The sequence below is a fragment of the Zonotrichia leucophrys genome, unplaced genomic scaffold (assembly GCF_028769735.1).
Source record: "Zonotrichia leucophrys gambelii isolate GWCS_2022_RI unplaced genomic scaffold, RI_Zleu_2.0 Scaffold_34_1600103, whole genome shotgun sequence".
NCBI classification, from domain to species: Eukaryota; Metazoa; Chordata; class Aves; order Passeriformes; family Passerellidae; genus Zonotrichia; species Zonotrichia leucophrys.
In genome coordinates, this window is record NW_026992239.1 from 447,420 (window position 1) to 463,709 (window position 16,290).

General features: G+C 64.2%; 2 protein-coding genes across 2 annotated transcripts in view; both read right to left on the minus strand.

The window, feature by feature from the left end:
- Positions 1-5,331, minus strand: part of TRPT1 (tRNA phosphotransferase 1) — a 7,604-nt gene extending 2,273 nt beyond the window's left edge. The window contains exons 1-4 of the mRNA XM_064737058.1: positions 5,260-5,331; positions 4,735-4,816; positions 3,277-3,434; positions 2,308-2,482 (exon numbers count right to left, since the gene is read on the minus strand). Of these exons, the coding sequence (XP_064593128.1) occupies positions 2,308-2,482; positions 3,277-3,434; positions 4,735-4,816; positions 5,260-5,316 (472 nt within the window). The 5' untranslated portion in view covers positions 5,317-5,331. The remainder of the gene's footprint in view (positions 1-2,307; positions 2,483-3,276; positions 3,435-4,734; positions 4,817-5,259) is intronic.
- A 158-nt stretch (positions 5,332-5,489) lies between these two features.
- Positions 5,490-15,630, minus strand: SCYL1 (SCY1 like pseudokinase 1). The gene is made up of 16 exons (XM_064737057.1): positions 15,386-15,630; positions 14,732-14,875; positions 13,999-14,121; positions 13,547-13,761; positions 13,372-13,462; positions 12,401-12,556; positions 11,516-11,674; positions 10,506-10,613; positions 9,922-10,035; positions 9,196-9,351; positions 7,805-7,993; positions 7,253-7,325; positions 6,831-7,025; positions 6,626-6,708; positions 6,352-6,547; positions 5,490-5,709 (listed from the first exon to the last, which is right to left on the minus strand). The coding sequence occupies exons 1-16, from the start codon at positions 15,521-15,523 to the stop codon at positions 5,597-5,599; spliced, it is 2,253 nt and encodes a 750-aa protein (XP_064593127.1). The 5' UTR covers positions 15,524-15,630; the 3' UTR covers positions 5,490-5,596.
- Positions 15,631-16,290: the final 660 nt, after the last annotated feature.

The following is a 16,290-nucleotide window of genomic DNA, read 5'->3' on the forward strand; positions in this document are numbered from 1 at the left end:
CTGGTGAACCGGCGGGACCGGCTGGTGCGGGACCGGCACCGCCGCGAGAGCAGGTGGGGACACCGAGGGGACACCGGGGGGACACCGAGGGAACAGCGTGGGGACACCGGGGAGGGGTCCCGGGAGGGGTTTGGGGGGCTCAGGTGTGGCACAGGGAGCTCCTGGGGGGATTTAGGGCTGTCGAGGGTCTTGAGGTGGATGGGGAGGGGTCCCGGGGGGATTTTTGGGGGGTCCAGCCCTGCCCGACCCCCGCAGGGCGCTGGAGGAGGATGAGGAGCTGCGGAGGAGCCTCGAGCCCCGGCGGCGCCGCTTCGGCCGCAGGGAAACGTGCGGGATCTGCTGAGGGACCCCCAAAATCCTCCGGGACCCCCAAAATCCTCCAGGACCCCCCCCCCCGGGAACGCCCAGATCCCGGTGGATGTGGCAATAAAGGAGAATTTCTGTGTGAAATCCGATGGGGGGAAACTGGGAGGGACTGGGATGGACTGGGGGGTCCTGGGTTCCCCCCCCCGGTGTTATTTTGGGGGGTGGGTTTGAGCTCTGACCCCTCCATGAGGCGCTCGTGGTGTTCAGGGAGGCTTTATTTGAGTCTGTGGGGCCTGGGGGGCTCAGACCCCCCCCCAAATCCTGATGGGGGGGGAGGTCGGAACCCCCCAAATCCTTGTGGGGGGGGAGATCAGACCCCTCCCCCAAATCCTCATCCGGGGGTCTCTCCCCCCTTCTCATCCCAGGGTCCGTCCAGGGGCAGTTCACACCCTGTGGTGGGGGGGGGGGGAAAGAAGAGCTGTTGTCATGGCAACGGGACCCCCCCAAATCCCTGACCCCCCCAAATCCCAACCCCAGACCCCCCAAACCCTGAGTCCACCCACAACCCCCTCAGTGCCCCCCCAATTCCCCCCAGTTTTGGGGTCCCCCTCAAATCCCCCAGTCCCCTCCACCCCTTGAAACCCCCCAATTTTGGGGTCCCCCCAACCTTCCCAGCCCCCCAATTTCACAATCCCTCCCCAAATCCCTGAATAATCTCCCCAAACCCTTTGACCTTCAAATTCTGGGGTCTCCCCTAAACCCCCCAATCCCACCCCCCAATTTTGGGGTCTCCCCCAAACTCCCCGACCTCTCCAGCCCCCCAACTTTACAATCCCTCCCCAAATCCCTGAATAATCTCCCCAAACCCTTTGACCCCCCAATTTTGGGGTCTCCCCCCAAACCCCCCGATCCCACCCCCCAATTTTGGGGTCCCCCCCCGCTCACGGTGCGGCCGCAGCTGCAGAACCCGCAGGAAATATTTGGGGGGATCCGGCCCTGGGCGTCCCCCGGTGTCAGGATCACCCCGTTGGCCGAGCGGAAAAAGGGGATCCCGTCTGTGGGGAGGGGTCGGGGGGGGTCACACGGACATCGGGGGGGACCCCCCAACATCGGGGACCCCCCCCCAAATATCGGGAACACCCCAAAAATCCGGAGCCTCCCTCACCCGCCAGCGCACGGGGGCCGTCGATGATGATGGCGATCTCCGAGTCCGACCTCATCCCTGTGGGGAGGGGGATTTTGGGGGGTCCTGGGGGGTTTCTGGGGGGTTCTGGGGGGGCCTTAGGGGCTACAGAGAGGAGGTTTGGGGGTCTTGAGAAGGATTTGAGGTGTTTGAGGGGTCTTAGAAAGGGATTTTGGGGAGGATTCAGGAAGGATTTTGGGGGGTGCCAAAGGGGTTTGGGAGCTTTGGGAGGTCCTTGGGGGGTTTTGGGGGGTCCTGGGGTTTGGGGTCCCTGCTGAGTTTGGGGAGTTTTTGGGGGTTCTCGGGGTTATTTTTGGGGAGGGGTCGCACATCAGGGTCCACCCGCCAGGTGAGTTTGGGGTCTCTGTGGGGTTTGGGGATCTCGGGGGTTTTTGAGGTATCCCGGGGTTATTTTTGGGGTATCCCAGGGGGGTTTTTGGGGCATCCCAGGAGGAATTTTTGGGGTGTCCCAGGCGGATTTTTGGGCTATCCCGGTGGGGTTTTTTGGGGTATCCCAGTTTTTTTTTTTTTTTTTGTGGGGTGTTCCTGGGGGTTTTTGGGGTATCCCGGGGGGGCTTTTTTGGGGTATCCCGGGAGGGTTTTGGGGGATGTCTCGGGGGGGTTTTTGGGGTACCCCAGGGGGATTTTTGGGGGTGTCCCGGGCGGATTTTTGGAGCATCTCAGGAGGAATTTTTGGGGAGTACCAGGGGGATTTTTGGGGGCATCCCGGTGGGGTTTTTAGCTGTGTCCCAGGGAGATTTTTTTGGGGTGTCGCGGGGGGGTTTTGGTGGATTTTTTTTTGGGGGGGGGTCTCTCACCGCTGCGCACGCCGGGGTCCCCCGGCAGCCCCCCCGCCAGGTGCAGGTGTTGCCGCCCCATGGGGCGCAGCCCCCCCGCCCGGATCGGGCCCCACAGGCGGCGCCGGGTGCCGTGGGCCAGGGTGGGGGGCAGCGCCTCGGGGGCGCACAGGGGGGTCAGCTCCAGATCCGGCACCTGCGACCCCCCGGACACCCCCCATGGAGTGGGTGAGACCCCCAAAATCCAACCCCGGATCCCCAAAATCCCACCCAGATCTCTAAAATCCCACCCGGGATTCCCAAAATCCAACCTCAGATCCCCAAAATCCAACCCCGGAACCTCAAAATCCAACCCTGGATTCCCAAAATCCAACCCCGGATCCCCAAAATCCAACCCCGGAACCTCAAAATCCCACCCGGGATCCCCAAAATCCAACCCCGGAACCCCAAAATCCCACCCGGGATTCCCAAAATCTCACCCAGATCTCTAAAATCCCACCCCGGATTCCCAAAATCCAACCCCGGATCACCAAAATCCAACCCCGGATCCCCAAAATCCAACCGCAGATCCCCAAAATCCCACCCAGATCTCTAAAATCCCACCCGGGATCCCCAAAATCCCACCCGGATCCCAAAATATCTGTCCAATCCACCCGGATCCAAAATCCACCAATCCTAAATCCCAACCTCAGACCCCCAAACCCCTCAGGACCTCACCCCATAACCCCAAAATCCTCCAGTCCCAAATCCCCATAACCCCCCAAACAACCCACCCAAATCCTCTAAAACCTCCTCAGGACCCCCGACCTCAGGGACCCCCAGACCTCGAGGCCCCCCAAACCCCTCAGGGGACCCTCCCAATCCCCCATAAACCCCCCAAAATCCCTCTCCAGTCCCCCAAAATCCCCCATAAACCCCCCCCAAACCAACCATAAACACCTCAAATCCCCTCTATAGCCCCCCCCAGACCCCTCGGGGACCCCCCCTCACCGGCAGGGAGTGCCCCTGGTTGGCTCTGACCCTCAGGGGGTCCGGCCGGAGGGCGAAGCGACCCTTGGGGTCAGCGGCCACCACCCTGCGCACGTCACCCTCCGAGACCCCCGCGAAGCGACGCAGCCGCAGCAGAGCCCCCACCTCAACAAATCCGTCTGACCACAAAAACCCCCCGAGACCCCCGTCAGGGCCTGTGGGGGGGGGTCTCAGGGGGGTTTGGGGTGTCCCTGGGGGTGTTTGGGGGGACCAAAATGACATTTGGGTGTCCCAGGGGACATTTGGGGTGTCCCAGGGGGCATTTGAGAGTCCCTGGGGGTGTTCGGGGGGGGTCTCAGAGGGCATTTGGGGGTCCCAGGGATGTTTTGGGGGTCCCAAAAGGATTTGGGATATCCCAGGGGACATTCTGGAGAATTTGGGGTGTCCCTGGGGTGTTTGGGGGGACCAAAATGCCATTTGGGGTGTCCCAAGGGACATTTAGGGTGTCCCAGGAGTGTTTGGGGTGTCCCAGGGGACATTTGGGGTGTCCCTGGGGGTGTTTGGGGTGTCCCAGGGGATGTTTTGGGGGTCCCAAAAGGATTTGGGGTATCCCAGGGGACATTCTGGAGAATTTGGGGTGTCCCTGGGGGTGTTTGGGGGGACCAAAATGACATTTGGGGTGTCCCAAGGGACATTTGGGGTGTCCCAGAGGGTGTTTGGGGTGTCCCAGGGTACATTTGGGGTGTCCCAGGGGGCATTTGGGGTGTCCCAGGGGGTGTTTGGGGTGTCCCAGGGGGTGTTTGGGGGTCCCAGGGGACTTTTTAGGGATTTTGGGGTGTCACAAAGAGTATTTGAGGTGTCACAGGGGGCGTTTGGGGCACCCCAAGGGGCGTTTGGGGTGTCCCAGGGGATGTTTTGGGGGTCCCAAAAGGATTTGGGGTATCCCAGGGCCCATTCTGGAGAATTTGGGGTGTCCCAAGAGGTGTTTTGGAAGTATTTTAGGGGATTTTGGGATGGGTTTTGGGGGGATTCTTGGGTGGAGTTTTGGGGAATTTGGGGGGGAATTTTGAGTTATTTTGTGGTCGATTTTCAGGGATCTTAGGGTGGGTTTTGGGGGGATTTTTGGGTGGCTTTTAAGGGGGATTCTGGGGCGGGTTTTGAGGTGGATATTGGGGTGGGTTTTGGAGGTGTTTTCAGGGACTCTGGTGTGGGTTTTGGGGATTTTGGTGTGGATTTGGGGTGTATTTTGGGAGGGGTTTTGGGGGTATTTTTTGGGTGGGTTTGGGAGGAGATTAAGGGGGATTTTGGAGCATATTTTAGGGGGATTTTCAGAGATTTTACGGTGGGTTTTGGGGGGAATTTTGGACTGGATTTTAGGGGATTTTGGGGTGAGTCTTGGGGGATTTTGAGGAATTTTGGGGCGGATTTTGGGGGAGATTTTTGAGTGGATTTTGGGGGGGATTTTGGGGTCTCACGCACCCGGGCCCATGGGCAGCCCCTCGGCCTCGGCCCCATGGCGCAGGACGTAGCTCAGGGCCTTGGACAGCCGCACCCCGGGGTCCTGGGGGGACCCAAAGGTGACCCCAACCCCCCCTTGGAGACCCCAACCCACCCCTGGGCACCACCCACAGCCCCCCCACCCCCATGGGCAACCCCCAAGCTTAGACCTCCTCCCCAAATTCAGCTTCAAACGTCCTCCCCCCCTTCAGTATCTCCCCAATAGTTGGACCCCCCCCGCGCATTTATGGGTCCCCCCCAACTTTGATGTGTCCCCCTCCCCACTTTGATGTCCTTCCCTCCCCATCCCTAGGGTCCCCCCCTTGGGGTCCCCCCTCTCCCGCCATTTTCGGGGTTCTTGCCCCCTCCCCTTCCCATGTTCCTCCCCCTCTCCTTGGGGTGTCCTTGCCACCTCTCCCTCGTGTCGCCCCCGCCCCTCCTCGTATCGCCCCCCCTAAATCCGGGGTCCCCTCCCCAAATTTTGGGGTCCCCCCGCCCCTTCCCCACCTCCTCCTTCCGCCTCCGCCGCCGCTGGGCGGCGCCCGCGCCCTCCCCGCCGGCCATGGCGGGCCACGTGACCGCGCGGCTCCCGCGCCACGTGACATCCCGGCCCCGCCCCAACCCCGCCCCCCCGCGCCGCGTGACTCCTCCCCCCGCGCCGCGTGACTCCGCCCCCAGCTCCACGTGCCGGCTCTGTCACGTGTCCCCCTCACGGATTCCCGCCTCCACCTCGCGCCTTTCGTTGCGGGTCTGGGGGTTTTTATTACCGATCCCCCTCCCCACAAAAAAACCCCAAAGGGGATTTTCACCGCAATCCCCTGCTCTAGGACCCCCTCGCCACCCCTCAGTCGAGTTTCCGAGCCCCCAATTTTTGGGGGCCCCGAGGACCCGCCCGGCGCTTGGCCTCGAGCTCCCGGCGCCGCTGCTGCTCCCGCTGCCGCCGGCCCGGCGGGGGCCCTGAGGGGACACGGAGGTCACCGAGGGGGACAGGGAAAATGGGGGTCAGGGGGAGCGGGGGGACGAATGGGGGAACAGGGGAGTCATAAGGGGGGACAGGGAGAGGGTGGTTTGAGAGGTGAGGCCCTGAGGGGGTCTAAGGTGGGGTCCCAGGGAATGGGGGTTCAGGGGGAGTTACTGAGGGGGTCTGGTGTCCCAAGGACATTGGGGAGGGGTCCTCGGAGGTTGGGGAGTCCCTCAGGGGCATCGAGGGGTCCTGGGGAAGGACCCCAAGGGGTTTATGGGGGTCCTGGGGGAGATTTGGGGAGATGTCTGGGGGGGGTCAAGGGAGTCTTAGGAGGTTCAGAGAGTCTGGGGGTGTCTTGGGGGTCCCAGAGTGGATCTGGGGGGTCCCAGGTGGGTTTGGGGAGTGGCGTGGGGGTCCTGGGGGCGGTTCTGGGGGTCCCAGGGGTGTTCTGGGGAGGTCTGGGGGTGTCCTGGGGTGGTGTGGGTCCCAGGTGGGTTGGAGTGTCCTGGGGGGGTCCGGGGGATTCTCGGGGTGTTTGGAGTGGGTCTCGGGGGGTCTGGGGTCTCGGGGGGGTCCCAGGGGTGTTCTGGGGGTGTCTGGGGTGGGTCTGGGGGGTGTCTGAGGAGGGGTCTCACCGTGCTGGCTGGGCAGCGCCTCCCAGGCGTCCTCAGTGCCCCACTCACCCCCCACCCCCCACCCCCCCTCACCCTCATCACCCCCCCCGACTGGGGGAGGGGCGCTGGGGGGGGGCTCTGTGGGGGTGGGGGGCTGCGGGGGGGTCCCCAAATCCTCCGGGCTGCTGGCGGGGGGGCTCCGGGGCAGCTCCATGTCCTGGGAGGGAGGAGGGGGTACAGAGATGAGAAGATGGGGAGGGGTCACACTGTGCCCCCCCCAACCCCCAAAACTCACCTCCAGACTCCCCCAGTCATCATCCCACCCATCGCCATCTTCCAGGGGGGGCTCCTCGGGGGGCGGCTCCTCGCCGGGGGGCTCTGGGGGGGCAAAATGAGGGCTCAGGGGGGGTCCCCAAATCTGGGGGGAGGGTCCCCATGGCTGGGCGGGGCTCAGGAATTTTGGGCGTGGGGGGGGGATAAAGGGGGAGGGAGTCACTCACCTTTTGGGGGGGCCGCGGGGGTCTCGGCCGGGCTCTGCGGGGGTCCCTGCGTGGGGGGGGGCTGTGCGGGGGCCGCCCCCCCCTCGCCCCCCATCAGGCGGGCGGTCAGGGAGGTGACACCGGTGACAGCCCAGGACACGGCCGCCCCCAGCCCCCCCGCGCCCCCTCCCGGCACGGCGGCGGTGCTGGGGGTGTCTGTGGAGGGAGGGGAGGGGGTCATGGGGGGGGGGACACCCCCAAACCACCCCTGTGTCCCCCCCACCCCCAATTCTCCCTCCATCCCAATTCCCTCCCATTCCCCTGACCTTCATTTCTCCCCCTCCCCACAATTTTTGGACCCTTTTCCTCTAATTTTTGACCCTCTCCCTCCAATTTTAGGGCCCCCTCCCCACAATTTTTGCCCCCCCCCCGCAGTTTCTCACCGCCCTCCTGGACCCCCCCGGCCTCGGCTGCCGCCTCCAGCTGCTCCAGGAAGCTGCGAATGGCCCGGAACGCCTGGGGGGGGGGGGCAAGGGGACCCCAAAAGTGAGAGACCCCCCTGGACCCCCCCCACCCTTCATAGCACCCTGGGCCCCCCCAAGGAGTCACTCCGTTTCTCTGGGACCCTTCCCCAAATTGCTCTGGGACCCCCCCTCAGCACCCTGACCACCCCCCCTAATTGCTGTAGGAGCCTCCTCAGCACCCCCTGCTTTGAGACCCCTCCTTAGTGCGACCCCCAACCCATTTTATTGGGAGCTGCAGTACCCAAACCCCCTCCCCAGTTCCTCTGGGTCCCTCCCCAACCTTAAAACCCCCTCCCCAATTCCTCTGGGTCCCTCCCCCAACACCCAAACCCCCTCCCCAATTCCTCTGGGTCCCTCCCATCCCTCCAGAACCCCCTCCAACCCCCCAAAACCCCCTCCCCAATTCCTCCAGCCCCCTCCCCAGACCCCAAACCCCCTCCCCAAATTCCCCCAGCCCCTCCCCATCCTGACCTGCTGCCGCACCCCGGGGTGGGGGTCCACGGTGAGGGCGCACAGGGGGGGCAGCACCCGGGTCGCCACCTCGGGGGGGGCGTAGCAGCCGTGGGTGGCGGCAAAGGCGGCGACGGCCGCGGCCCGGGCGGGCGGGAACGGATCCCGGGTGGCCCGGGCCAGGGCGGGGGCCAGGACCCGCCGGCGGGTCTGGGGGACACGGGACAGTCAGGGGGACAGGGGGACAAGAGACAGTCAGGGGGAAGAGTCAGGCGGGACAGGGGGACATGGAGGGAGGGGACAGGGGGAAAGTCAGGGGGACGGGGACACAGAGGAGTGGGGAGAGTCAAGGGGGACACAGAGGGGACAGTGGGGGGGACACAGAGAGGGGACAGGGGACAGTGAGGGGGACAGGGGGACACAAAGAGAGGGGGGACAGGGAGAGGGGACGGGGGACAGTCAGGAGGACAGTGGGGGGCAGGGACAGTGAGGGGGGACAGGGAAACTGAGGAGGGGGACAGGGGACAGTCATGGGGGATGGGGACACAGAGAGGGGACAGTTGAGGGGACAGGGGGACACAGGGGGATGACAAGGGGACGGTGAGAAAGGGGACAGTGAGGGGGGACACAGAGAAGGGACAGTGGGGCAGTGAGAGGGGGGACAGGGAGGGGGGATAGAGAGACAGTGAGGGGGGAACAGGGAAGGGAGATGGGGACAGTCAGGGGGGATGGGGACACAGAGGGGGAACAGGACAGTGAAGGGGGACAGGGGACAGTGAGAGGAGACGGGACAGGATCTGGGGGGTGACAGGGGGACAATGAGGTGGAACAGTGAGAGGAGGGGACAGGGGAAAAGGGTCCCAGGTGACCCAAACCAAGGTAGGGGGGTCTGGAGAGGGGCACAGGAGAAAATGGGTACTGGGCCAGTGTAGGGGGATTTTGGGGGGGTTCAGGGGGTCTCGGAGCTCACCTGGGCGGGCAGGTGGGGGGGCCCCAGGCACAGCGTGGGGGTTTTGGGGGAGGTTAGGGGGTTCAGGGGGTCTCGGAGCTCACCTGGGCAGGCAGGTGGGGGGCCAGGCGCCCCAGGCACAGCAGGGAGGTTATGGGGATGGGGTTTTGGGGGTTCAGGGGGTCTCGGAGCTCACCTGGGCAGGCAGGTGGGGGGGCCCCAGGCACAGCATGGGGGTTTTGGGGGAGGTTTGGGGGTTCAGGGGGTCTTGGAGCTCACCTGGGCGGGCAGGTGGGGGGCCAGGCGCCCCAGGGACAGCAGGGAGGTTATGGGGATGGGGTTTTGGGGGTTCGGGGGGTCTCGGAGCTCACCTGGGCGGGCAGGTGGGGGGCCAGGCGCCCCAGGGACAGCAGGGAGGTTATGGGGATGGGGTTTTGGGGGTTCAGGGGGTCTCGGAGCTCACCTGGGCGGGCAGGTGGGGGGCCAGGCGCCCCAGGCACAGCGTGGCGTTGCAGCGCAGGGGTCCCAGCGCGTCCCCCCCCTGCACCCGCAGCAGCAGCCGGGGCAGCTCCCCCCCCCTGCGCCCCTCCCCCAGCTTGGGCGCCAGCAGCACCATGGACTGGGGGGGGGGACAGAGAGGGGAGGGTCAGGGGGCACCCCCAGATGGGATTTGGGGGGATCCAACCCATTTGGGGGTGCCCAGGTGGTTGGGGGAGTCCCATCCCACCCGTTTTGGGGGTACCCAGGTGGATTTGGAAGGAGCTTCCCAGGTTATTGGGGGGGGGCTCCAGGTGATTGAAGAGTTCTGCCCATTTTGGGGGGGGTTCCCACTCAGTCCCACCCATTTTGGGGGTCCCCAGGTGGATTTGGAAGGAGATTCTTGGGTTATTGGGGGGGGTCCCCAATGAGTCCCACCCATTTTAGGGGGTCCCCACTCAGTCCCACCCATTTAGGGAATAGCCAGGTGATTTGGGGGTGTCCCCAGGTGGGTTTGGGGGTCGTTATTTGATTTTTAGAAAAGTCTCCAGGTGGTTTTGAGAGATCTCCAGGTAAATTCTGGGGGAGTCCCAGGAAGTCTGGGGGGCCTGGGTGATTTGGGGGCGTTCCCAGGAGATTCTGTGGGTCCTGGGTTATTTAGGGGAGTGTTCCCAGGAGATTTGGGGTGTCCAGGATGATTTTGGGGGCTCACCTTGACCGTCTGCTCGCGGATGGCCGGGTTGGAGTCCAGGAACCCATGGGCGACGTGGGGGAAAATTTGGGAATCCACCGTGGCCTCAGGCAGGAACTCGATGTACTCCTCGAGCTGGGGAGGGGCTGTGAGACCCCTGAACACCCCCAGGGACCCCAAAAACCCCAATCACCCCCCCAGGGACCCCCCCAAAGCTCCTCTGAGTTCATGGACCCCTCCCAGCCCCCCCAAACCCCATAGACACCCCCCAGTCCCTCCCAGCCCCATCCCAGTTCTTCCCAGTCCCATCCTAGTTCCTCCCAATGCTTCCTAATCCCATCCCGCTCTTCCCACTCCCTCCCAGTCCTTCCCAGTAACATCCCAGTCCCTCCCAGTTCTTCCCAGTCCCTCCCAGCCCCATCCCAGTTCCCTCCCAGTCCTCCCCAGTTCCTCCCAATGCTTCCCAATCCCATCCCGCTCTTCCCACTCCCTCCTAGTCCTTCCCAGTAACATCCCTGTCTTCCCACTCCCTCCCAGTCCCATCCCAGCCCCATCCCAGTGCTCCCAGTCCCTTCCCAGTCCCTCCCAGTGCTCCCAGTGCTCACCAGCTGCAGCAGGCGCAGGCGCAGGCCCCGCTCAGGGGACGAGAAGAGCCGGACGAGGACGGGGACGATTCGCTCCTGGTACTCGGGGGGGTCCAGGACCTTCGCCACCTGAGGTTGTGGATGGGATTTTGGGGGTTACTGGGGGGGATTTTGGGGGTCCCACCTGCAGCAGCAGCGTTGGGAGGTTCTGGGTGGGATTTTGGGTGTCAGGGAGGTTTTACGGGGGGATTTTGGGTGTCAGGGAGGTTTTAGGGGGGGATTTGGGGTGTCAGGGAGGTTACGGGTGAGATTTCGGGGTCACTGAGATTTTAGGGGGGGATTTTGAAGGGGTCCCACCTGTAGCAGAGGGAGCAGGGAGGTTGTGGGTGGGATTTTGGGGGTCAGGGAGGTTTCAGGGGGGATTTGGGGTGTCAGGGAGGTTTTAGGGGGGATTTTGGGGTCCCACCTGTAGCAGTGGGAGCAGGGAGGTTGTGGGTGGGATTTTAGGGGCCAGGGAAGTTTTAGGGTGGGATTTTGGATTTTAGGGGAGTATTTTGAGGGTGTCCCACCTGCAGCAGGGGGACAGACAGGTTGTGGGTGGGATTTTGGGGTCCCACCTGCAGCAGTGGGAGCAGGGAGGTTGTGGGTGGGATTTTGGGGGTCAGGGAGGTTTCACGGGGATATTTTGGGGGGTGTCCCACCTGCAGCAGCAGGGGTGGGATTTTGGGGGTTATGGGTGGGATTTTGGGGTCCCACCTGCAGCAGGGGGGACAGAGAGGTTGTGGGTGGGATTTTGGGGTCCCACCTGCAGCAGCAGCAGAGGTGGGGAGGTTGTGGGTGGAAATTTGGGCGTTATGGGTGGGATTTTGGGGTCCCACTTGTAGCAGTGGCAGCAGAGAGGTTGTGGGTGGGATTTTGGGGTCCCACCTGCAGCAGTGGGAGCAGGGAGGTTGTGGGTGGGATTTTAGGGGCCAGGGAAGTTTTAGGGTGGGATTTTGGGTTTTAGGGGAGTATTTTGAGGGGTGTCCCACCTGCAGCAGGGGTGGCAGAGCGCTGGCATCAGCGCTGCCCAGCTCCAGGGCCTCGAGCAGCCTCGGGAGCAGCTTGTGCCTCCGGAAGGGCCCCGGGAGGGACTCCAGGAGAGGCGGCAGCTCCTGCAGGAACGTCCGGCGCTCCGAGGGGTCCCGCACCTGCCAGGGGGGCCCAGAAACACCCACGGGGTCAGGGGGGACAGGGATGAAGATGAGGAAGAGGATGAAGGAATGGGAGCGAGGAGGATGATGATGAGGGGACAGGGATGAGAGGATGAAAGAGCAGGGATCAAAGGATGAGGATGAGGATAAAGGAACAAGAATGAACGTGGGAATGGGATGAGGATGAAGGAACGGATCAGGAGACAGCAATAGGATGAGGATGATGATGGGGATGAGGAGCACGATGATGAAATAGGGATGAGGCTGAAGATGAGGATAAAAGCACAGGAATGAACATGGGGATGGGATGAGGAATGGATCAGGAGACAGCGATAGGGATGAGGATGATGGTGGGGACGGGGAGAAGGAACAGGAATGAGGATAAAAGGACAGGAATGAATATGGGAATGGGACGAAGATGATCAAGGAATGAATCAGGAAACAATAGGGATGAGAATGATGATGGAGATGAGGAGCATGATGATGAAATAGGGATGAGGATGAGGCTGAAGATAAGGAAGGGCATGAGGATGAAAGGACAGGAATGAACATGGGAATGGGATGAGGATGAGGATCGAAGAATGGATCAGGAAACAACGATAGGGATGAGGATGATGATGGGGACGGGGAAAAGGAATGGGAATGAACACGAACGTGAGGAGACGGGGGTGGGAATGAGGATGAGGATGATGGAACAGGGCTGAAGCGAGGCTGAAGGCACACCTGGAAGTGCTCGAGGAAGAGCCCGGTGCGCACCAGGGCACAGGCCAGGAAGGCTCCAGGGCGCTGCAGCCGCTCCAGGAGCGGCCCCGGGCCCGGCCGGGCCCCCGGATCGGCTGCCACCAACTCCGAGAAGGGCGGGATGAGCCCGGGGGGCAGCTGGGGGACACAGGGGGGACACGGGGTCAGGGACACCCCAAAAGTTGGGAGGACACACAATGGGGTCAGGGACACCCCAAGGGTGGGGGGATACAGGGGGGACACGGGGTCAGGGACACCCCAAAGGTGGGGGGACACAGGGGGGACACGGGGTTAGGGACACCCCGAGAGTGAGGGGACAGGGGGGACACGGGGTTAGGGACACCCTAAGAGTGGGGGGACAGGGGGACACGGGGTCAGGGACACCCCAAAGGTTGGGAGGACACACAATGGGGTCAGGGACACCCCAAGGGTGGGGGGACACAGGGGGGACACGGGGTCAGGGACACCCCAAGGGTGAGGGGACACAGGGGGGACACGGGGTCAGGGACACCCCAATGGTGGGGGACACGGGGGGGCCACGGGGTCAGGGACACCCCAAAGGTTAGGAGGACACACAACAGGGTCAGGGACACCCCAAGGGTGGGGGGACAGGGGGACATGGGGTCAGGGACACCCCAATGGTGGGGGGACACGGGGGGGAAACAGGGTCAGGGACACCCCAAAGGTTAGGAGGACACACAATGGGGTCATGGACACCCCAAGGGTGGGGGGACACGGGGGGGAAACAGGGTCAGGGACATCCCAAAGGTTGGGAGGACACACAGTGGGGTCAGGGACACCCCAAGGGTGGGGGGACAGGGGGACACGGGGTCAGGGACACCCCAAGGGCTGGGGGTGAACAGGAATTTGGTGGATCCACAAGTCTGGGGGGATCCCGGGTGTTTGGGGGTGCCCAGGGGATCCCCAAGATTTTTTGGGGAGGGGTCCCTGACCTTGCCGAAGCTGCGCAGAGCCCCCGGCCGGGGGAGGGGTCCATTGAAGACCTCCCAGATGAGGCAGCCCAGGCGCCACATGTCCCCTGCCCTGGGGGGGCCGTGACAGTGGGGAGGGGGCACAGGGGACCCCCGTGGTCCCCTGAACCCCCCCAATGCCACTCCCCCAACTCACCAGGGGTCCCCCTTCCCTCGGGAGGGGTCGCTGAGCTCGGGGGGGTCCTGGGGCCGGGGGGGGTCACTGGGGGGGCGGGTGGGGGTCCCCTCACTGGTGGCCGCCACCCTCTCGAGCCCCCCCAGCTTCCACTCGCCCCCGGGGTCCACGAAGACGGCGTCGAGTCCCAGCGCGTGGTGAACGAGCCCCGAGACCCCCAGGAATGCCAGCGCCGTCTGGGGGGGCAAAAGACCCCCCAAAATCGGTAACCCCCCCTCAAAAAATGAACCCCTCCCACCCAGGAGCCAAAAACGTCTCAGAAACCCTCCCTGGATCCCGGAATACCCCCAGATCCTGGAGACTCCCCCCAAGATCACGGGGATCCCCCCACCCACCTGGGCCCACCCAGATCTTGGGGTCCCCACAAAGGTCTCAGGGACCCCCCCTCAGATTCCTCCCAGCCCCCCCCTCACCAGCAGCCGCTGCAGCCCCCAGGCCACCTCCTGCTCGCCCGAGTCCCCGCTCGGGGGGTGCAGCCGCAGGTGCCGCCGCAGGGGGGTCACGGCCTCTGTCACCAGGTACAGGCACTGCTCCGTCTGGGGGGGACACTCGGGGTCACCCCATGTCCTCCTGTCACCCCCTGTGTCACCCCTGTCACCCCCTGTGTCCCCCCTTTGTCCCCACCATTCCTGTCCCCTAATGTCCCTCCAGTGTAGCCCTGTCCCCTCCAGACCGCTCATTCCCCTGTCACCATTGTCCTTCCAATGTCCCCCTCCAGTGTCCCCATCCCTTCATGTCCCCCCCACTCACCCCCATCTCTTCACTCCCCCAATGTCCCCGTAACTCCTCCAGTGTCCCCACAGTGTCCCTCTGTCCCCTCTTGGCTGCTCATTCCCCTTGTCACCATTGTCCCCTCGTTGCCCCGCAATGTCCCCATCCCTTCATGTCCCTCCCACTCACCCCCCTCCCTTCACTCCCCCAATGTCCCCCCATGTCCCTGTGACCCCCCCCCCAGTGTCCCCACTGTCCCCCTGTCCCCTCCTGACCGCTCATTCCCCCCGTCACCATTGTCCCCCCATCGTCCCCATGTCCCCCCAAAATGTCCCCATCCCTTCATGTCCCCCTCACTCACCCCCATCCCCTCACTCCCCCCATGTCCTGTGACCCCCCCCCACATTGTCCCCGCGGTGTCCCCGCTCCTGTCACCTCCAGGCTGTCCAGGTAGCCCAGGATGTTGGGGTGCCGGAGGCTGCGGAGCCGCTTCAGCCCCGCCCGGGCCAGCGCGGTGGCCCCGGGATCCACCCCCGGGCCCAGGCTGTGAGCAAACACCGACACCGGAGCGCCATCGGCCTGGGGACACGGCGACAGTCAGGGGACACGGCGACAGGCAGGGGATATCGCGACAGGCAGGGGACAGCACGGGGAATAGCACAGGGTAAAAAGGGGGGGACACTGTGGGGACACGCGGGGCCGGAGTAACGACAGGACAGGGGGACACGAGGGGACAGATGGAGATGTGGGGACAGCGGTGACGCGGGGATGGCGACACCGGGACCTGGCGATGGGGGACACGGGGGTGGCATGGGGGGACATGTGGTGACGTGGAGGGGACATTCGGTGACGTGGGGACAGGTGACAGCGAGAGCTGGGGCACAAAGGGACACCGGAGATGGGGACACCGAGGGTCACCGGAGATAGGGACACCGCACACCGGGGGACACCGGGGTGGGGACACGGACGGGACGGGGGTCGCGGGGACATGGGGGGGACTCGGGACAGGGATGGCGGGGCCGTGGCCATGCAGGGATGCGGGGACAGGGAGGGGACACACGAAGGGACCCCCACCCCGACAATCCCCACCTTGCGGCGGCCCCGCAGCAGCCGCCAGAGCGGGGCCGGGGCCGCGGGGTCCGGGAGCGGCTCCGCCTCGGGGTCCGCATCGGGCGGGCCCAGCTCGAAGGGGAAGTCCCGCACCGGGTCCCGGGAGAAGAGCCACATGGCGGGGCTGGGGCCGGGCCCGCGCTCCCGGCGGCTCCCGGGGCTCCGAGCGGCTCCCGGGGCCGGAGCGGGCCCGGAGGAAGCGGCGGCGGCGCCGGGCGGGAGGATCCGGTGACGGACCGAGGGGGCGGGGCTCGGTGAGCCAATGAAAGGCTGAGGGCGGGGTCTGGATGAGCCAATGAGAGAGCGGGGGTGGAAAACGAGAGGAGAAAAAGGCGGGGCCTGGAAGAGCCAATAAAGGGCTGGGGAGGGACCTGAAGGAACCAATGAGAGGCAAAGAATGAGGAAGGGGCGGGGCAAAAAAGGGGCGAGGCCAAAACCAGCGGGAGGGGCCGGGCTTGTAAAGGACACGCGGCAGGAAGCGGCGGTGACGTCACCAAGCGGACCCAGCCGACGTTGCTATGACGTCAGGGGCCACAGGCAGTTACGTCATATGCACCAAGGTCACGCCCCCCCCTCCCGCCCCAATGACGACATAAGGCTGATTGGGACTCTGCAGTTTATTGATCACTGAGGGTCCCTATCGCGATAGGGGGGTCCTGGTGTGATAATGGGGATTCACAGCAATCCAATGCCCCCTCATGGTCCTGGGTCCTTGGCACAGGGGCCCTGTCACGATACAGGAGCACTGTCACAATATGGGGGTCCTGTCATGATCCTCTTCAGAGCAATCCAGGGTCCTGTCAGGATACAAAGCCCTTGCAGAACGTGGGTTCTTATCACGATAAACAATCCCTGTTGTGATATGGGGCACCCCCTGTCCTGGT

Bases quoted from the DNA above. Each gene is read 5' to 3' on its own strand.
- SCYL1 (XM_064737057.1), bottom strand. From the start codon at position 15,523: ATGTGGCTCTTCTCCCGGGACCCGGTGCGGGACTTCCCCTTCGAGCTG. The intron at 6,709-6,830 runs GTGAGTGACTCC...TTGCCCCCCCAG, and splicing joins CCCCGCGGCCCCCCCAAAAG to AGCCCCCCGGCGAGGAGCCG. The intron at 6,548-6,625 runs GTGAGTTTTGGG...CCTCCCTCCCAG, and splicing joins ATGACTGGGGGAGTCTGGAG to GACATGGAGCTGCCCCGGAG.